At 43.1% G+C, this 17,090-nt stretch overlaps 1 protein-coding gene across 3 annotated transcripts; it reads left to right on the forward strand.

The window, feature by feature from the left end:
- Positions 1-2,547: 2,547 nt before the first annotated feature.
- LOC128784709 (lysozyme g-like) lies at positions 2,548-7,083 on the forward strand. 3 transcript variants are annotated; one of them, XM_053936543.1, is made up of 5 exons: positions 2,548-2,756; positions 3,574-3,663; positions 4,615-4,811; positions 5,050-5,200; positions 5,910-7,083. In XM_053936543.1, exons 1-5 carry the CDS (start codon positions 2,714-2,716, stop codon positions 6,038-6,040), a joined length of 612 nt encoding a protein of 203 aa, XP_053792518.1. In that variant the 5' UTR covers positions 2,548-2,713; the 3' UTR covers positions 6,041-7,083. The 3 variants fall into 3 exon arrangements, with proteins under 3 accessions (XP_053792518.1, XP_053792517.1, XP_053792519.1); XM_053936542.1 differs by lacking the exon at positions 2,548-2,756 and having other exon boundaries at positions 3,390-3,663; XM_053936544.1 differs by lacking the exon at positions 2,548-2,756 and having other exon boundaries at positions 3,625-3,663; positions 4,354-4,811.
- The last annotated feature ends 10,007 nt before the right edge of the window (positions 7,084-17,090 follow it).

Raw genomic sequence — 17,090 nt, forward strand, 5'->3', positions numbered from 1 at the left:
GACGGTCTCAAAGCACGAACACAGGCTCAGTGACAGAGGAACATTAGTTTTCTGTCACTAACATGATGCTGTTTTTATAAAGGACACCCAGATGTTAATACTAAATTGTTATAATCTATTTAAGAGAATTCATCTCTTTCTAATACAAAATTATTGTCTCATTGTTCTCTATTTAAGACTCACTTTAACCCTTATACTAAACCTCCGCTAACAATGCCTGGTTTTGAACATATTCATTAGTATCTGGCCAAAACAGCATTTCCTCCCTGCCACATCAGTCCCAAAAACAATGGGAATAGATGGATTTGTGATGCATTAAATAAGGAAGAAAAAGCTACCAGAAGAAAATCTTGGCCTTCCTAACCTCCATGCATGCTGGGCAGAGTCTAGGGAAGAGAAAAATGTGGCAAACAGAACAGGATTGAAGGGCACTGGCCTCCCAGACTGTCTTTCTTTCTCCAAGTGACTCAGATGTTTTAGAGATGTGAAAAGTGTCTTGGCTGCAAAGTGAAAGTCTTTCAGAGCCCCTCTGTGTGTCCCCACTAACTTCAGTTGCTGAGAGACCAGTTTCTTCCTCCTAATTTCTGCTGCGACCTCCTCCCTCCCCACATCTTAAACTCAGACCCTGCCTCTGCTCTCAAAGTAGTCAAGTGCCCATCCTGAATTGGGTTTGTTGTAAACAATGAAGCAGTGGAATGATTTTCCTTAATTGTCCTTGTTAAAATTCATATGGTACTTAATTAAAGTATGATACTTAAGTATGATACTTAATTAAAAGCTTGCCTATCTGAAACCATTGAAGAAACAAGACAAAAACAATCCTTCCAGAAATATGTCCAGATACAAAACAAGGAGAGGACTACACAGGGATCTTTTTTTTGCCGGGCCTTTACCACTGATTCACTTCAATAATTTCTTCAAGACATTTACTGTGCATCAATGTGCTTATTGATGGAGGAAAACCAGTGTTTATTTCCTTTCACAGAGTTGTCCTGAGTCTGACTAACCACCCTTTATGCAAATCTTTGGATGAAAGAAATCATTGGAGTTCTAAGCTCTTAATATACATTACTTAGCATATTTTAAAACAGTCATCACACTAGGTAGGAATTAACATTCCAAAGCCCATGGGGTGGATACCTTTTCCCATGTATATATATAAAAGTCATCAAGTGACCTGCCTCAGAGGAAGAACAACTGAATACAGGTGAGTCTGAATTCACTCACAGAATATTTATTTAGAACCAGAAGCCTTTATTTGTTTTGATTTAGCATTTTGCCAATATTGTGATTGCTATGGTGTTTCTATATAAGGCCTGTGAGGTTTTTGTGATGGGAGTGGAGTGAAAAAAAATTCCTGCATGTGGAAACAGCTACATCCTGTAGCTTTCAATAGGGACCCAGATGGATTTGCCATTGAATTAGTAGGTGTTGGGTATTGATCTGGGCTTATGAATACTTAGCCTTAGAGTTAGAGCTCAAACAGAGCTACCAAGTGTACCCTGATCTGGCTGTGGGCATTGCTGGCCTGAATAAGCTCAGTCAGGACAAGGGACTTTTTCCAATGATACTGGTGGATTATTTGTGTTTCTGCATCCATATAATCTGGTTTGCAATAGAAATGCAGGCTAGATAAATGGTTACATGCTATTAAAACTGATAATGTGTTTTCAAGTATTAACAGGATTAGTGTTAATTGCCTACAAAAAGCATGGTATTTTGTGCTTGAATTCTTCTTGGAAAAAAATTATAAGGCATAAAAGCTGCTCAGTTTAAATGTGTTCATCATTTGATAGCTATCATCTGGTGATATTTTGGTATTTTATTAATAGGCACTGTCGCCCTGGTTATCAAGAGTTTTCTAAAGCCTTCTGAGTTTACATTCTTGTAGAGAACTTTCTCACACAACTTTCTGTATACAACCTATTGTTTTGCATTCTTTCATAGAGGCAGAGAAATTTGATGTACAGGTAGTTTGTCCAGTGTCGTTGGAGAGGTGGCACGTTCACCCTCCAATCCACTGGCATCTTTTGAGAACTATAAAAGATTGGAGTCAGAAAAAATAAATTAGTCTCTTCATCGTGACCAAGGCTGTGGTGTGTCGTTTTTGCTTGTGTCATCTGGTGACAAGGCACAACAAACACATTTATTAGTAAAGTGGTTATCTGCCAGTATCACACAGAGAAGTATTATTTCACCAAATAAATATTGGAGTTGCCTTGCATGCTCTTAGTAGAGTATTAAGGGTCATAGTTCTTGATTTTTGAAAACAAGTTTTTCCAAAAGCCAAGGAAAAATCCTTTTTGAACAGAGAGGCAGGGGTTGTGTGCACTTTATAGCACATTAGACTTCAAACACCTATAAACTTAAAGCCAAGCTAGTGGACCTGCTCATCACTATGGGCTCATCACTATAGACACACTATGGGCCTTCAGGAGGGGCAGTGTGAGCAAGCTGACAGGGGCTAAAAAGGACCCTGCTGATCCAGGCTGCCAACAGGGACCTCCCTGATCCCAACCTCCCTAAGGGGAGAAAGTTCCTCTGTTGCCCAACCCCTGTTCAGCTAATGCCATCCCTATCTGGTGCCTCAGGGTGGAAGCTTTTGGCATGCCAACTTTGCTAGAGCGCTGTTGAAAATCAGCAGTAATTTCTTCATGTTTTGCAGACTGCTGTGTTTCCAGGTCTCCTGGGACAGCTGAGGAGAGCCATCGCCATGATCCCCATGCTGCTCTTGCTGGGTCTTTCAGCCTTTGTTGGTAAGACTGGTTTGGGTTGCTGTCAAAAGCACAGTGGGAATTGTTTGCAGAAGGACCTTGGAGAGGAAGTGTGCAGTAGGCCTGAGGCTCCCTTCCTGCATGGCTCTGTAAGATCCTGTGTGGCTGAAGGTCCTCAGTTGCTGTATGAGGCTGCTTGCTGCCCACATGTGTCTTTTAACCCAGATCATCTGGAGGATGGGACTGAAACCAAAGGAGTCACAGCCATGTCTCCTTTTGGTTTTTCCAGCTAACCTTATCCAGTCTCCCTGCCTTCTCAGAAATGGTCTCACAAAAGTGGCAATCTATTTGATGGAGGCTATTTGTTCCTTGGTTACTGGGGAAACAGGGTAATTTTCCCAGACTGAGGCAAGCATTCTCCTGAATTAATTCCTCACCAAGTTATCAAGGGACACAGCAGACAATCCCAGCCAGGGTGCTCAGTGACCTCCAGCCATCATTGAGTGGTTCCAAACGCTGGGGGGCATTGAATGGGAACTGCCCTCAAATAAATGCAGAGGCTCTGGTTCTTCTCTCCCACACCAGCCTTTAGACCTAACAGGGCAGGTGCATATTCATCTAAACAGTCATTAGGTCCATTTGCTTCAATATTCAATTAGAAAATAACCCATTTCTGTTCTCTACCTTTCTTTGATAACATTACTGATGGAGACCAGTGGCAACTGCACAAGCAGGGCCAACACAAGAGGATGTGCATTGCAGGTCTGGACTCTCATGCTTGACTTGTATGCACTTGCAGGATTTGAACAATACTGCTCTGAGATCTTATGTGCTCAAACAGCTCCGTTTAATATTTCAGCTCCATCCATGAGCTACAGTTGCTATGGCGATATAAGTGCTCTTCAAGCCCCCCCAGTCTCCTGTACACCTGTAAGAGCCTCTGATTGTGGTATGTATCATTCATTGCTTGATTTGTCAACTTGTTTGTACCTGACAGAGAGATGCCTTACCTCCTGCCACTGCCAAATTAAATGTGGTGCAGCTATTCAATAAGCCAAAAGGGAGAAAGTGACACTTCCTCTCCCAAAATAGCAGGTGAAACCTCCAGACCTGATGGGAAGTGGAAGGACAAACTTCATGTCCCATAGTCAGGATCTTTGGCCTCAAAGCAAAAGGAAATAGTACCACCTCTTTTCAGTCAAAACAGCCTCTTTGTCAGCATCAGCCTCCTCACAAAGTCCCAGGGCTTGTCTGCTCCCAGGGTAAGATACACAGAGCCAGGTCCTGAGTGCTGGTATGTTGGCTGAGCTGGCCAGTGCTTCACATATCTCTTTCTTGCCTGGTGTTACTGCCTGGTGTGACCACACAGCTGACTATGTCACATTCATGCTGCTGATATCTCCAGGGATTTTGCCATGTTCCTCAGATGTAGGCTCTTCCAGGGCAGACACCTGACTGTAGACATTCAAGCATAGATCTGAACCTGCTTGCTTGTTTCCAAACTGTTTCAAATTTGCTTTAAAAAAGCCCCCACTCTCTAGAAATGGAACATAGCTGTTACTGCAGTGTGGACAATCTGTAGTAACATCCCCCTCAATTTTTTCAAATCCATTTTGAAACTTGGCTTTTCTGACTCCAGAGGTGCAGCAGAAGTGGACCATGCATTCCACCTCCTAAGAAGCCTCCCTGTTCCCCTGGTCATCCTTGGGTAGTGGAACAGCAGCTCCCTGGCCATGGTCAGAGACAATAGAGTTGTTCTTGTTCCTCAAATCCCACTGCCCAACTTGATGAAGATGTGACTTCTTGAAAACTTGAGTTACTCCTTTGACACACCTGCTCAAGGGGGAAGCAAGGGGTTTGGAAAGGGGCATGTGTAAGTCTGCCTTTTCCTACGCCGCAGGATATGCCATGATACGGAGGACTGCTGAGGCAGACCTCACACGCCTGAGGAGATACGAGATCCCAATTAAGAGAGTAGCCAGAAACCTCTGCTTGGACCCAGCGCTCATCGGTGCCATCATGTCCCAGGAGAGCCGTGTCGGCCTGCTCCTGGACAATGGCTGGGACCAGGGACGGCAGAAGTACGGCCTGATGCAGGTACTCCAGGGTGATAAGCGTGAGCAACTGCACAGAAATGCAGTGCATTCCCCAAGGTTTATCTTAGCAAATGACTCTTCTGTGTTTGAAAGAGCACTTTATTGCAATCCCTCTGTATCAAAGGCTGTGCTTAGGTGTTGTCCTGAATAAGGTCACTTCAATGAGTCGAAGCTTGGGAGTGCAGTGAAGAGGGAGTGGCATTCAGAGGGAAACCTATTTTCTTGCTTGTCTTTCCTAGATCAGCAGGCAGCAACCTTATGTGCAACTGCAACCTTATGTGGCGTGGGATAGTGAAGAACACATAAATCAGTGCTCAAATATCCTGGTTCTTTCCATTAATGAAGTACGGGCAAGACATCCTACCTGGACCTGGGACCGGCAGCTGAGAGGTATGGAATGGGCTTTGTACTAGGGAGGGAAGACTGATTGACAGGAGTGCTGTGTGCTTGTTGGTGTCACTTTTAAGGGAAAAAGAGCATCAGTCTGGCAGATTTTACAGCATCTCTTACAAAAAAAAACCACAAAAAACCCCAAACAAACAAAAGAAATCCCCAAAGTAACAACCAGAAGCAGAGTTTTCTAGTTTAACAGGAGCAGTACCAGACCAGTAGACTGGCAATGAGAAATCGCTGTTAGGTGAATAAATAAGACAGAAAGCAACTAAACAAAAATCACTGGAGAATGCAGAATCTGAGGCATCAGAACACAACAGAATTATTGTGGCAACCTATTGTGTTCAGGAAGATTGCAATCCAGGTTTCCTTGTAGTCCATGCTATTGGTGTGCTGGTTTGTTCACCCTATGCTGTTTCTTACTCTCCCTTCCTTGCTCTGCTACTGCCTTTCCTTTGCTCTGATTACACCCTTTTCTGGTAACAGTTTTCCATTTTCACCTGCATTTGGAGAGAGTCATGGGCTCCTTCACTAAAGCAATAAAGATTTTACAAAACCAGTCACTTCAACAGTAATGCACAATTAGCACTTTGTCAATCAGTTACTGTTTGGTGAGATACACGGCATTTTTTGCTACAAATGTTTTCTCTTAAATCTCTATCTCTTACTTACAAGCCCATAACAATGCCTTCTTAACTCTTTCCAGGAGGAATCTGCACCTACCATGCAAAAATGGGCAACCTCCAGGTCTATGAGGAGGACCCATGCAGCACAGACTACAACTATGTCAACAGCGTGATTAGGCGAGCCCAGTACTTCAAGAGAAATGGGTTCTAGGTCTTAAACCCACCCCTCCACGGAGCCCCACCTCTGCAGACTGGCCCAGCAGTGATTGTAGTACCCAGAGCAGTTCCTCAGGTCTCCTGGCAGGACCGATGCTGGTGGCATTGCCAATGTCACCTTGCTCGCTCCAGCAAATCCCAGCCCCCCACTCGCTGATGGGCGAGCTCAGCTCTGCCTTTCAGGAGACCCCCAGGGATGAGATCCCACAAGCTCAAGGCCTTTGAGAGGCAGATGGGGACAGACCAGCAATATTTAATTTTGAGTGAGGAAGGTGACTCTTCCTGTTCAAAGCTGCACCCTGGGGCTGTTTGTGCATCTCCCAGACATGGACACAAACAGCTCTCCCTGGGCATCAGCTGTGCTCTTCCCATCTGCATCTACCTTCTTTCCTCTCCATGGCCAATGCAGGGGGTGAATACCCTGTTTTCCTTCCCTTGGTGCTGCTGGCTGAGGAGCAATGAAGAGACTTCTCAGTGAGCCTTTGGTCTCTGCAGTAGTTGAGTGTTCCTGTAGCCAGCCTTGAGGGGGACAATTCTAAACATGCTTTTGTTGGTCTCCTGAGTCCACAGCCATGATGCAACTGGGGACCTCATCAGGGCATCTATATGGAAAATACTGCAAGTGCCACAGCAGGCAAAATACCTTTCCATCAGAGAGCAGCCCTTTGGAGCAGGAGTCAGCCCCATACGTACCCACGCCGGGAGCTGTATCACAGCAATAGTTTTGGTAAAAAACCCCACAACCTTTCCTGCTTTAGCTTTGGCACATTTATGCTGAGTTTCCTCCAAATTTAAAAGCATTTCAGCATCTGTCTCTCTGCCAGGAATCCCAGTTTCCAATACAAGCAAATGAGCTCTGGTCTGTTTGAAAGTGGATGGGTCTCTCGGTGCCAATTTATTAATTAGAGAACAATAATGAGAATAAAATAGAAATAAAGATAAATGTTAAACCCCAATGTTTATTTTTTTCAGTTTCATGGGGCTCAGTGGGTAGCAATCTACAGCTTGAGTAAATAACCCCATTCAGTACTCTTGGAAGGGGTCTAAAACTCAGTTTGAGAAGAGAGAGAGAAATGTGGTGCTGCAGACTGGATAGGTCAGAAGAGCTGGGCCTGAGCCTGGCTGCTGACTCAAGCTTGTGAACATGGTAATAGGAATGTTCACATTTAGCCTTTCAAATACCATTTTGGAGGTGTCAGGGCACTTTTCTTCCAGCTGCCACCATTGCTGATGCAGAAGTGATGTTCCTAGCAGTCCTTGCCTGGCAGCAAGGGGCAGTGCTGTGCACAAACCTGGGCTGCCAGGCAGGGTCAACACAGGCAGCATTAGAGCTGGGTTGGAGACAGCTTTTGCCAGCAGAGCAATTTTAACACTGTGCCCCTTGTCTTGCCAGTCACTCATCTGCTTACCATCATGGCAAGGACTCTGCATAATTAACATACGTTACAAGCAAACTAATTTTATCACCTCTGGGGACCAGAGGTAACCCTAGGTTGTCTCAAATGTCACTGATTTTTTTTTTAAGACTACCATAAACAGTTCAGTGTTGAGCAACCACAGATACTGATATTAGTATTTAATGAATTCTGCACTATATTAATATAATTTTATAAAATAATTGCTTTGCAATACAAACTTATGAAATGTATCACGTGGTTGTCTACTCGACATTACCTATGTAAAATTCATAGGATGAAGCCTTTGGTGCGTTATGTTAGGTAAACCTATGTTACATAAACCTCTTATGTAAAGCCTATGAATGAATTTTTAGTAGATCAGTATAAACTTCACATGGGGCAGGGAATCTCATTGCTGCCTATGTGTACAAAGCTGGGAGTTGAGTTCCAAGGGTGAACAAGAGTGGAGCTTTCTTTGGTTGCCTTCATGTCCTTCTCAGTTACTGCCAGCAAGCTCCTTGTCACCACTATTGGTGCTGCCAACTCTGCAGATTTCTGAGCTCCTCAGGAGTCCAATTTGGAGCTATGAAGCTGCTGCTTCATGTTGTGGTAGCAACACCCAAGGGCCTGCAGACCTGCCTGCCGAGTTGTGCAGCAACACCACAAAGGATTATTAATATTTTAAAGTCTATTTAAAAATCCAAGTTATGGAAATTCCATATTTTGTTCCAAATTTTGTTTTAGAGTATCAGCACTTTGCAGCAAATACAGAAATTCTCTGCAGAAAATGAGTTGAAGCTTGATAAATTGGTAGGAAGGAAGGGTATTTCCAAATAAATAAGGAAAGTTTAACAGTAGCATGCTGCCTTAAAATTTGAGCAAAAGGTTTCCTGACAAATAATTACTTCAGATTGTTGTTCCTCTCTGATCTTTTTCTGGTTACCTCTGTCCATGTTACTGGAAGTTCCTTTACTGCCTGATGTAGACAGAGCAGCTGCAGTTGCACTCTTACTCACTCTTTTGACCATGGCCTATTGAAAAAAAACCCAAAAACAACAGACATCTTGCAAAGCAAATTATCTAATACCAAGTAACATCAGAAAAAGCAGAACCACAGACAAGGAAAGAGAAAAACCAAATCAGAGAGGAAAGAAAGGTCCAGGGAATCAAAGACCAAGGCACCTGCCTGAAACATTGAGGAAGGTGCTAGAGTAAAGGACTGAATGGTTCCTTCAAGAGATCCTATAGGACAACAAAGCAGCAAGAAACTGTCAGGAAGGTGCTGGCAGCCTGGCTTGGCAGGGAAAAACCATCTCATATCAATTAAAATCTTTATCTAACTGGGTAAGTGGCCAAGAGAGAAACCATGGTTGTGGCATATCATGAGGTCAATAACGCTTTCAGCAGAAACATGAAGTGCCCATGTGAAATAAGGGCTTTAAAATAAGTGGAAAAAGCACTGGTTAGCAGCAGCTTCTAAACTGCTGGCCAAACTGGTGACATTTTCAAGTGGAGATACACAAGTCTGTCCTACAGCAGCTTCTCTGAAATTTGCGGTCAGAAAATGAATGGGGGATGTGAGCTATCAAACCGTGGGCTACATGGAAAGGGAACATGAACACTTCCATGGTGATAAGGAACTGTGAAAACCTGTTGGGAACCAAAGCACAGGAATCAACTAAACACAGGTGCAAAACATTCAATGAGGTCAAGCAGCAGTGTAGTGGGTAGGCAATCATCCCACAGAAAGGGATGGAGATCCTAGTGGGAAGCAAAGTTGATGCCAGAGACAGAAGAAATCAAAAAGAAGGAATATCTCATTTGAAGGGTTGTCTTTGTTACACACACCTGTGTGTGAAGCACCTGGGGTAACTCTTCTCTCAGGTATTCAGCTGTCAGTCAGTGAGGCTTGGCAACATTGTTTGAGCCTGTTGCACCAACAAAAATACGATTAGGACAATGACAACCCTGATGGAAAGTACAGTCTGTGAAAATAAGGAATTAGATTATTTCCCCCCACCCCCCCCCAAAAAAAAGAGAAAGCACACAGTTATGATTTTCTGATATGCAAAAGAAATGAAGGGCAAGGACCTACATGATTCCATTCCTCTTGAGGGTAAGACAAATAGCAGTGAGTTTAGCAGCAAATTTGTTGGATACTTAAAAAACTTTCAGGATAATGAAGCAATGCAACATTTCCTGGGTGTTTCACACAACATTCAAGACCAACATGTAAAAGTAGCTGTACATCATATATAATTGTAAAATGGTTTGAGTTTGAAAGGACCTTAAAGATCACTGTGAAAAAATGCATATTATATGGCTCTATGCAGATATTTACTATATGTATTATCCTGAAAGTTATGCTGTTTTAACATTTTAATAATACAGTAAATGTAGTTTTGTAATCAAAATTAAGCATTAGTAATTAAAATAGAAACCATGTGTGTGAGATATTTTTTTAGAAAAGGAGAAGATAATCAAGGAATTCTTCACACAGAGATAACAATTACAGAAACCCCTAAATTTTCCAGGGAAGAGGAATTTATGGTTTTCCTTATCAACAAAAACGAAGTTCTTCAAGCCTGACTTAGACTCGAAGGCGCCTAGGGATTAACAGAAACCTTTTGACAAGTACCAGACAAAGTTCTTGTTTTAAATAAAATATATGCATAATCATGAAGTGTTTTGTATATGCAACAAGCTATTGCTTTTAAGGTTATTCCTTTGTTCACAAGGTATGCTTGTCGTGGCTTAAGTGCCCGAGAGCATCCGGACGTCCGTAACTCTTTGCCTTTTATTGTCTTGTAATTGTCCTAACTCTAAATTTTTATTACTCTAATTGTATTACTATTTTTATAACCATTTTATTATTATTAAACTTTAAAAATTTTAAAAACCAAGTGATTGGCGTTTTTCACAATCACCAAGTTCCAACTCCCCTTCCATAGGTAGGAATACTTTCTTTTAGACCAGGTTGCTCAGGGCTCCATCCAACCTGGCCTTGAACACTTCCGAGGATGGGCATCCACTTCTTTGGACAACTTATTCCAGGGCCTCACCACACTTGCAGTCAAGAATTTCTTCCTAATATCTAATCTAAACCTGCTCTCTTTGCAGTCATATTTTGTAGAGAGGGGAAATGCAATAGGTGTTGTTTAAGGATCTTTCCAAGCTAACACTGCTAAATCAGAATCAGCAGTCAGCAAATGGAAAACAAATTGCAGACAGGGAAGAAAAATCTTCTTTGTGGGAGTCCTGTGATTTGGTTTTACAACTGATGTTACTACTGGGAAATCTATTTAAATGTGCTTCCTACAATAAACAGCAAGTGTGAGGTGGAGACTTTCTCTCTCATCAACTTGTTAAGCTGCAGGTGGCATGGGCTGATCCCTCCGTGGCTCAGGCAGGGATCTGCCTGGAGTCTAGAGCTGCAATGACTTGCTTTCATAGAAACCAGGCAGAGGGACCAATTAAACAATCTGTTTCAGCAGTAACTGAAGCAGCAGGAAAACACCGTCAAAACCAAGTCCCTGTTGGGTCAGAGCCCTAAGCTACGTGGGAGAACAGATTGTTCTGATGGCTGATTCTGAATGCTGCAGCTGGATCTGTTTGAGCCACATGTCCATGTCTATCTCCCTGAGATATGCAGAAAACAAAGGGAACACCAGCATAATGCAGTGCTGAATAACGTGTTTGTTCTGCTTTGTTACTCATTGCAAAACCGGGCTGGGATTTCCTAGCCAGCAACTTCTCTCCAGGACAGCACCTCTTATATTGCCCAGGACAGGCACCAGCCTGGGGCCCCAGGGACCCCTGTGGAGCTGGTGCTGCAGATGGGGGTAACTGTTTCTAATGCTTGATTCAGTTTATTTAATTGCCTTCCTTGAAATTGAATACTCCCATACTGGATGCACATGGCCTGCTTTTTCCCTTTTCAGTGTTAAAAGAGATCATGTCGTAGGATTGCAACCTCAGAGCAGTTTCCCACCAACATCCCTCAAACAAAATCCTTCTGCTTCTCTAGCATTTGTTTCCTTGGGTTCCTCAACCAACTCGTCCTAGAAGCAGAGATTTCTGCTTCTGCACCTCATCCTGATCAGGCACTGATCCAGCCAGTATGCGGGCTCCCATTCATGCCACCATACCACATTTACTGCTCCTCTGGCCTCACTGACCACTCTCACAGAAATCAAAAAGGATAATACAGTCCTACTACAGTATTTTTATCAGTAGCAACTGGGATTTCTCCCACAGTTTTTTAGGGTGCTTCTCTTTTTCTGTAATATTTTTATGCTGTAACATTTTTATCCTTCACATACAGCATCACTCTACATACAGCATCACACCTCCACATCCTACTCAGTGGTTCCTGTGAGGCTGGCAGTGCTGTATCTCATTGGTTTTCTAGCCTCCACCAAATCTCTGAGACTCCTGTGTCAAGATTGTCATTTGATCCAGGCATCTGGGTTTTGGCTTGATTTTGAAGTCTCTAGCAACTGTACAAAAACACTTGCAAGTTTGTCTTTGCTTTTTGCTTAATACTGCATGTGCCAAATCCTTGCCACTGTATTCTGTCTGTTTTGTTTTTCTCATGTATTCTGATCCTGCTGTTTATTTCCCTCGTGGATTTTTCAGAGGTAAACTGAAGGTCAGCCTTGTCCACCTTGCAGATCATGAGTTCAAACTAGATACTCCTCTGTATTTTTCAGCTTTACCCTCCTTCTAGTGGAAAGGTTCCTCTAAAAACTCTTCAATTTCCAGTGACACTGGTTGTCTATGCTACAGCTCAGGCGCAGCCTGCCCTTTCTATGCTGCACCTCTCATCCATGTTTTGCCAGTTCCTCACATGTCTCACCCCCCTACAAATCCCTGCATTTCCCCATGAGGCCATCCTGCAGCCTCGGGACACAGACCTTCTCCCAGCATCCAGAGCACCGTGCCTTCCTAACACAGGCTGGGTAACCTCCCACAGCTTAAATGGGCTTGATTGCCTTGGGCAGCGTGTGTCAGCCTAGCATCTCCCCTGAAAGCATAACTAGGATCACTCATTTCTTACCCACCTCTTATTAAGCTAATTCGCAACTAGAAGAAATGTTCAAGAACATGAAAAAACTCACACAGTGAGGATGTGGCTGACCTGAGACTCTACTGCTGCAGCCCTCAGTCTTCCACAAACACTCAATTTCCAAGAATTGGAAAGGTTTCTTGCAAAGCAGGCAAGGAGAAATTTGACTAATTTTTGTCCTTTAAATCAGGTTTTCTTTTATTAATTCCCTAATTATTTAGCCACCCCTTAGCTGATTCAGATCAAGAAAGTAACACAGTTTTTAAAGAGGTTTGGGTGTGTGCATAGTTACAGAAACCAGGTTTATAGATTCCTGTCATAATAATAAAAATCCTGGCAGTATATTTTTGTACCTTTCCTCTAGAAATGAAGACAAACTCTAAAAAGGCACAGCTGCATGCCTGAGCCATAAATGCAGGACCAGATTATCCCACAGATGTTTGCCCTGAACCATTTAATTGCCAGAGGCAATTCTTCTTTCCTGCCAGACACATGAGAGAAGAGTGAAGAGTAGCTGGTACTAGATCTGGTCCAGTGCCCTGCAGCCTGGCTTCTGGGTAAACCAAATTGTCCCTCTCCTGTGGCTCTTGTGATCAATAAAGAGTTGCTTGCTAATCGATCATGGATACTGATATTGAATGGATCATTGTGGCCCTTCTTATATGTGCTCACATGTGCTTCTTATATGTGCTATACCACAGGCACAAAATATTTCAATAGTTGAGCTGTCAGGTCTATAGAGCTGTCTACTCTATATGGAGGCTGAAGAGATAGCTGAGTATAAATAAAGTCCCAGGAAATTCAGGTGAAGCTGTCCAGGTGTGGCAAAGGAAGTTTGTAGAGAGAATAAAGGGGAACTTTGTATAGGGAATAAAGGTGTTCATGGCGGGAGTGCCTCAATTACTGTGATGTAGCAGAATCAAACTAGCACATCCTTTATGTTTCTGCCCCAGAAATAAGGGAATAGTAGCACAGACCACTTGGAAATTACTGGTTTGTGAATCACCTTTGGTGGTATTTTAATTTTTTTAAATGTCACTTGTTTTGAGCCACATCTATTTTATTCTCCTTCCTGTCAGATGTGCTTTCCTGTTTCAACCTTCTTTACACTCGGTCATAATTGTGAACATGAAGAGGCCCATGCATGAATCTCTCAGTGCAATGACACGGGACGAATTCCCCCGCTAAAAATGTAAAAGAGCCGCTGAAAGAGCAAAACGGCATTTCACACCCTCAAAATCTACGGCGGGGGAGAAGCGGGTCAGGATAGAGTCTGCCGCGGGAGTTCTGCCATCCAGTGGCTGTTTTCCTTACTGCTGAACAGCTACAGTAGCTTTGAAATCCCCACCGCCTGCTAATTTGGGGTTGTTGGCCTTTGCTGTTTCTGCGCAAGAGGGGATAACAACAGGGGCCTGGCGTAGTCTCTGCATATCCGAATTCTCAGCAGTTGCAGCTCTGGTCATGTTATTGTTCCTGGATCTTTGCCTGCAAAAACGTCATTAAATCCAGAAGCGCATTTTCCCATTGTCAGCATGTTATTGCTTCCAAGAACTGAAGGGGAGCAGCCGTTTTCAGACAAGGTTCCTCCAGTTCCTCCAAGGTTCCTAGCAATGGGACTTAAAATTAAATAAAAAGCTATTTAATTTTTTAAAATTCTAATTGTGTTTTTGCTGTAGAACAGAATCCCTGTTGTGTTTGGGAGGATGCACAAGTTGTTAGGTGTTTCTGTTTCTTGTAAGACCAGCGGGGGTGGGAAGTGCACAGAGCCAGCTGTTCCAGAACACTGCCAGCAGATACAAAGCCCATTCGTCTCCAGGAGGTGCATTGAGAATGTGGGGAGACATCCTGTAGCAAACATGTCAGGTCTGTGATCTTTGTCTACTATTCTTGTAAATGATTCACTATACCAAAGTCTGTATTCCACTAGGTGAATTGTTCCTCTCAGTTGATGTTCGTGTGTTTTCCCTCCTGCAATGGTGTGTTAAGACAACAGATAAATGCAGAAAAATTGCAAGTCAAACAAATTGCAAGTCAGATAAATTGTAATGGGTATAATTGAAGGATGTTTCTGTTTGATTTTCTTGCAGCTATGGAAAAGCAAGCTGGAGCCAGTAAAGAGTGTAGGATTTCAATTGACTCTCATATTTTTTTACTTTTTCAAAAAAATTTGGAATAGAAAACCTGCCTTTTTGAGATGCCTTCCTCCACTGGCCATGCAGGGAGCCCAAATCACAAGCTTACACTAAGACAGCTAAGTTTTAGGTAATTGGGGGAGATGAATTGGGCACAAAGCACCAGTTCACAAGCTACATAAGCTAGCATGACCAAGAGGTAATCCCCTCCAGAGCAGGCCATACACACCATGACTGCATCTGCTAGCACAAACACCTGCACTAGTATCAAAAGGATGTCTTGGGTTTCAGACAGGGATCTGAAAGCATTTTAACAGCATGAGTCACACATTGCATTGGCCTGACATCTGGTTGTAAATACTGCTCTGTGCTGGTTTCAGTTCTTAGGCTGTTCAGAGCATTATGGGAATATACTGAATGTTGATACAACTGGAGCTTTGGGGGCAACTGTGAAACCAGAGGGTCTGAGCCGTGTAGGTAGGCACTAATTCAGTTGTTCATTTCCCCCTTACACCCATGCACAAGCTCATGCCTATTATGGATCCTGGTCTCTGACTGTCAGTCACTGCCAAGAAAGCAGATTTTTTTCACAATTAACAAAGATCCTATTTGGGCACATAAGTTTATGCTGGGAATAGAATTGCCTTTAAGATGACATTTAAGACCATCACTGAAAGAATTAAAGTTTGCTGGATGCATCCAACCTCTGAACCTACTTTTCTCTCTCCACAGAGAGTTTCCCTGAAAACCTGAACTTCTGAACATTTCTCCACTATAGTCCTAAATTAAAAGGGACTAAATCTGGGATGAATCCACACAAAGGCTTAGATTTAAAACAAGACTCACCTCTCTCTCAATCTGCATGCTAGAGAACTGCCCTCTGAATCTGAAGAAAAAAGTCTTTTATATCATCCGTGTATTGATTTCTAAGGTACCCTTCAGTAAAAGTAGTCAATTCTATCTTTGTTTTGCTCTAAACAGATTCAGAAGGATTCAAAATGTCAGCTCAGCCATAATGACCTTTAGAAAAACTGGGTTTGGATTTTAAAATGAAAGGCAAAGTCATGCATGTCATGTAGGAGTTCTTGCCTCAGAGAAGACAGCAGAAGAACATGGAGAAATACCAGGCCAAGATGGCAAAAGCTGGCAATGGTGAGGGTCTTGCTCCAGCTGTGATTGATTGCTGGTATTACCTTTCAAGGGCTGGGACAGCACTGAAGGATAGCCTGGGCAACGATGGGAATGCATTTGGCTTAATGTGGGTATGGTCAACCTTCTTAACAACACAGATCTCATCCTTCCTTTGAAGCAGAGGCAGAAGAGTAGCAGAGCCTCTGTTGAAAGGCAGCCCCTTAAACCTTTGCAACCAAGTCTTTGGCCAGGCTAAAGCCCACTCTGACGAGGCTAAAGCCAATGCTGGCCAGGCTGTCAGCTCCCAGCACCAGGAAAGGACCTGGGTGAGTATCAGTGCATGAGCAGACTGCTTTTACACTGCGAAACTGATGATTGCTTCCCAGCATTCCCTTGAGACTGAAGAGATTAATTTTTCCTATTTCACATTTAGATAATAAGTCTTGTTTCAAAAAGCACCTTTTTAAACTGAGTATGCTGTAGCTGCAGTTACTACCATCAAGTTAATTACACTTTATGCACCACAGGGGCCTGGGTCTTGAGGGATCTTGCTTCATTATTCATGCCTACATTTGTGCCTAACTTGTTTGCCAAATTGTAGCTAGCCTTATCTGTAAAATCCCTAAACATTTGCTGCATGCAGGGGATCTGCTTTTGTAACAGCTCCAGCCCCCTCAGACTTGAGCTTTACTACCTCATGGATTAAGGATACCTATAGAGAATGGATTTTCCCACCCTTGATTCAGCTGGGGAGGAGAGGAGCAATCACCTTGCACCTGGAAACACTGTGAAGCAGCAGTAATCCTGCTTTCTGCATACTGTCACCTTTACAACAGGAGCTGTGCTCTTTTTTTAAGGCTCTGACAGACAAGGAAGTAGGGCCAGCAGTCCTCTTCAGTGCCCAAATGTCTGCTCTTCACACACCTGCTGGCTTTGCCTCCATCGTGAGAAGTGCTTGTGTCCTCTCCATAGAGTCACAAAAGAGGTAAATCCTGAGATTGAGGACCAAAATGAACACAAGCAGCCTGTAAGCAACAAAGAGCTCTGGATAAATAGTGGGGTATCTGGTGTGCTGATGTTGCTGTCTCACTTTCAGGCTGGCAAACAGTACCATAAGATTGGCGAGCCATGGGACACTGAAGATCACTTAGCACAAGACACAGACATTTTATACAGGATGATGAATCCAGAAAAAAAATCTCCATCTTGGACAAAGGAATGGCACCTCAGAGGCTGAGTTTTGTCAGCTTTGAAACTCTTCACATGTATAAAGTCAAGCATGATAATGCTGAAAGCACTGCAGAAAGCTAAACACAT

The sequence above is a fragment of the Vidua chalybeata genome, chromosome 2, assembly GCF_026979565.1.
Source record: "Vidua chalybeata isolate OUT-0048 chromosome 2, bVidCha1 merged haplotype, whole genome shotgun sequence".
Classification (NCBI taxonomy): Eukaryota; Metazoa; Chordata; class Aves; order Passeriformes; family Viduidae; genus Vidua; species Vidua chalybeata.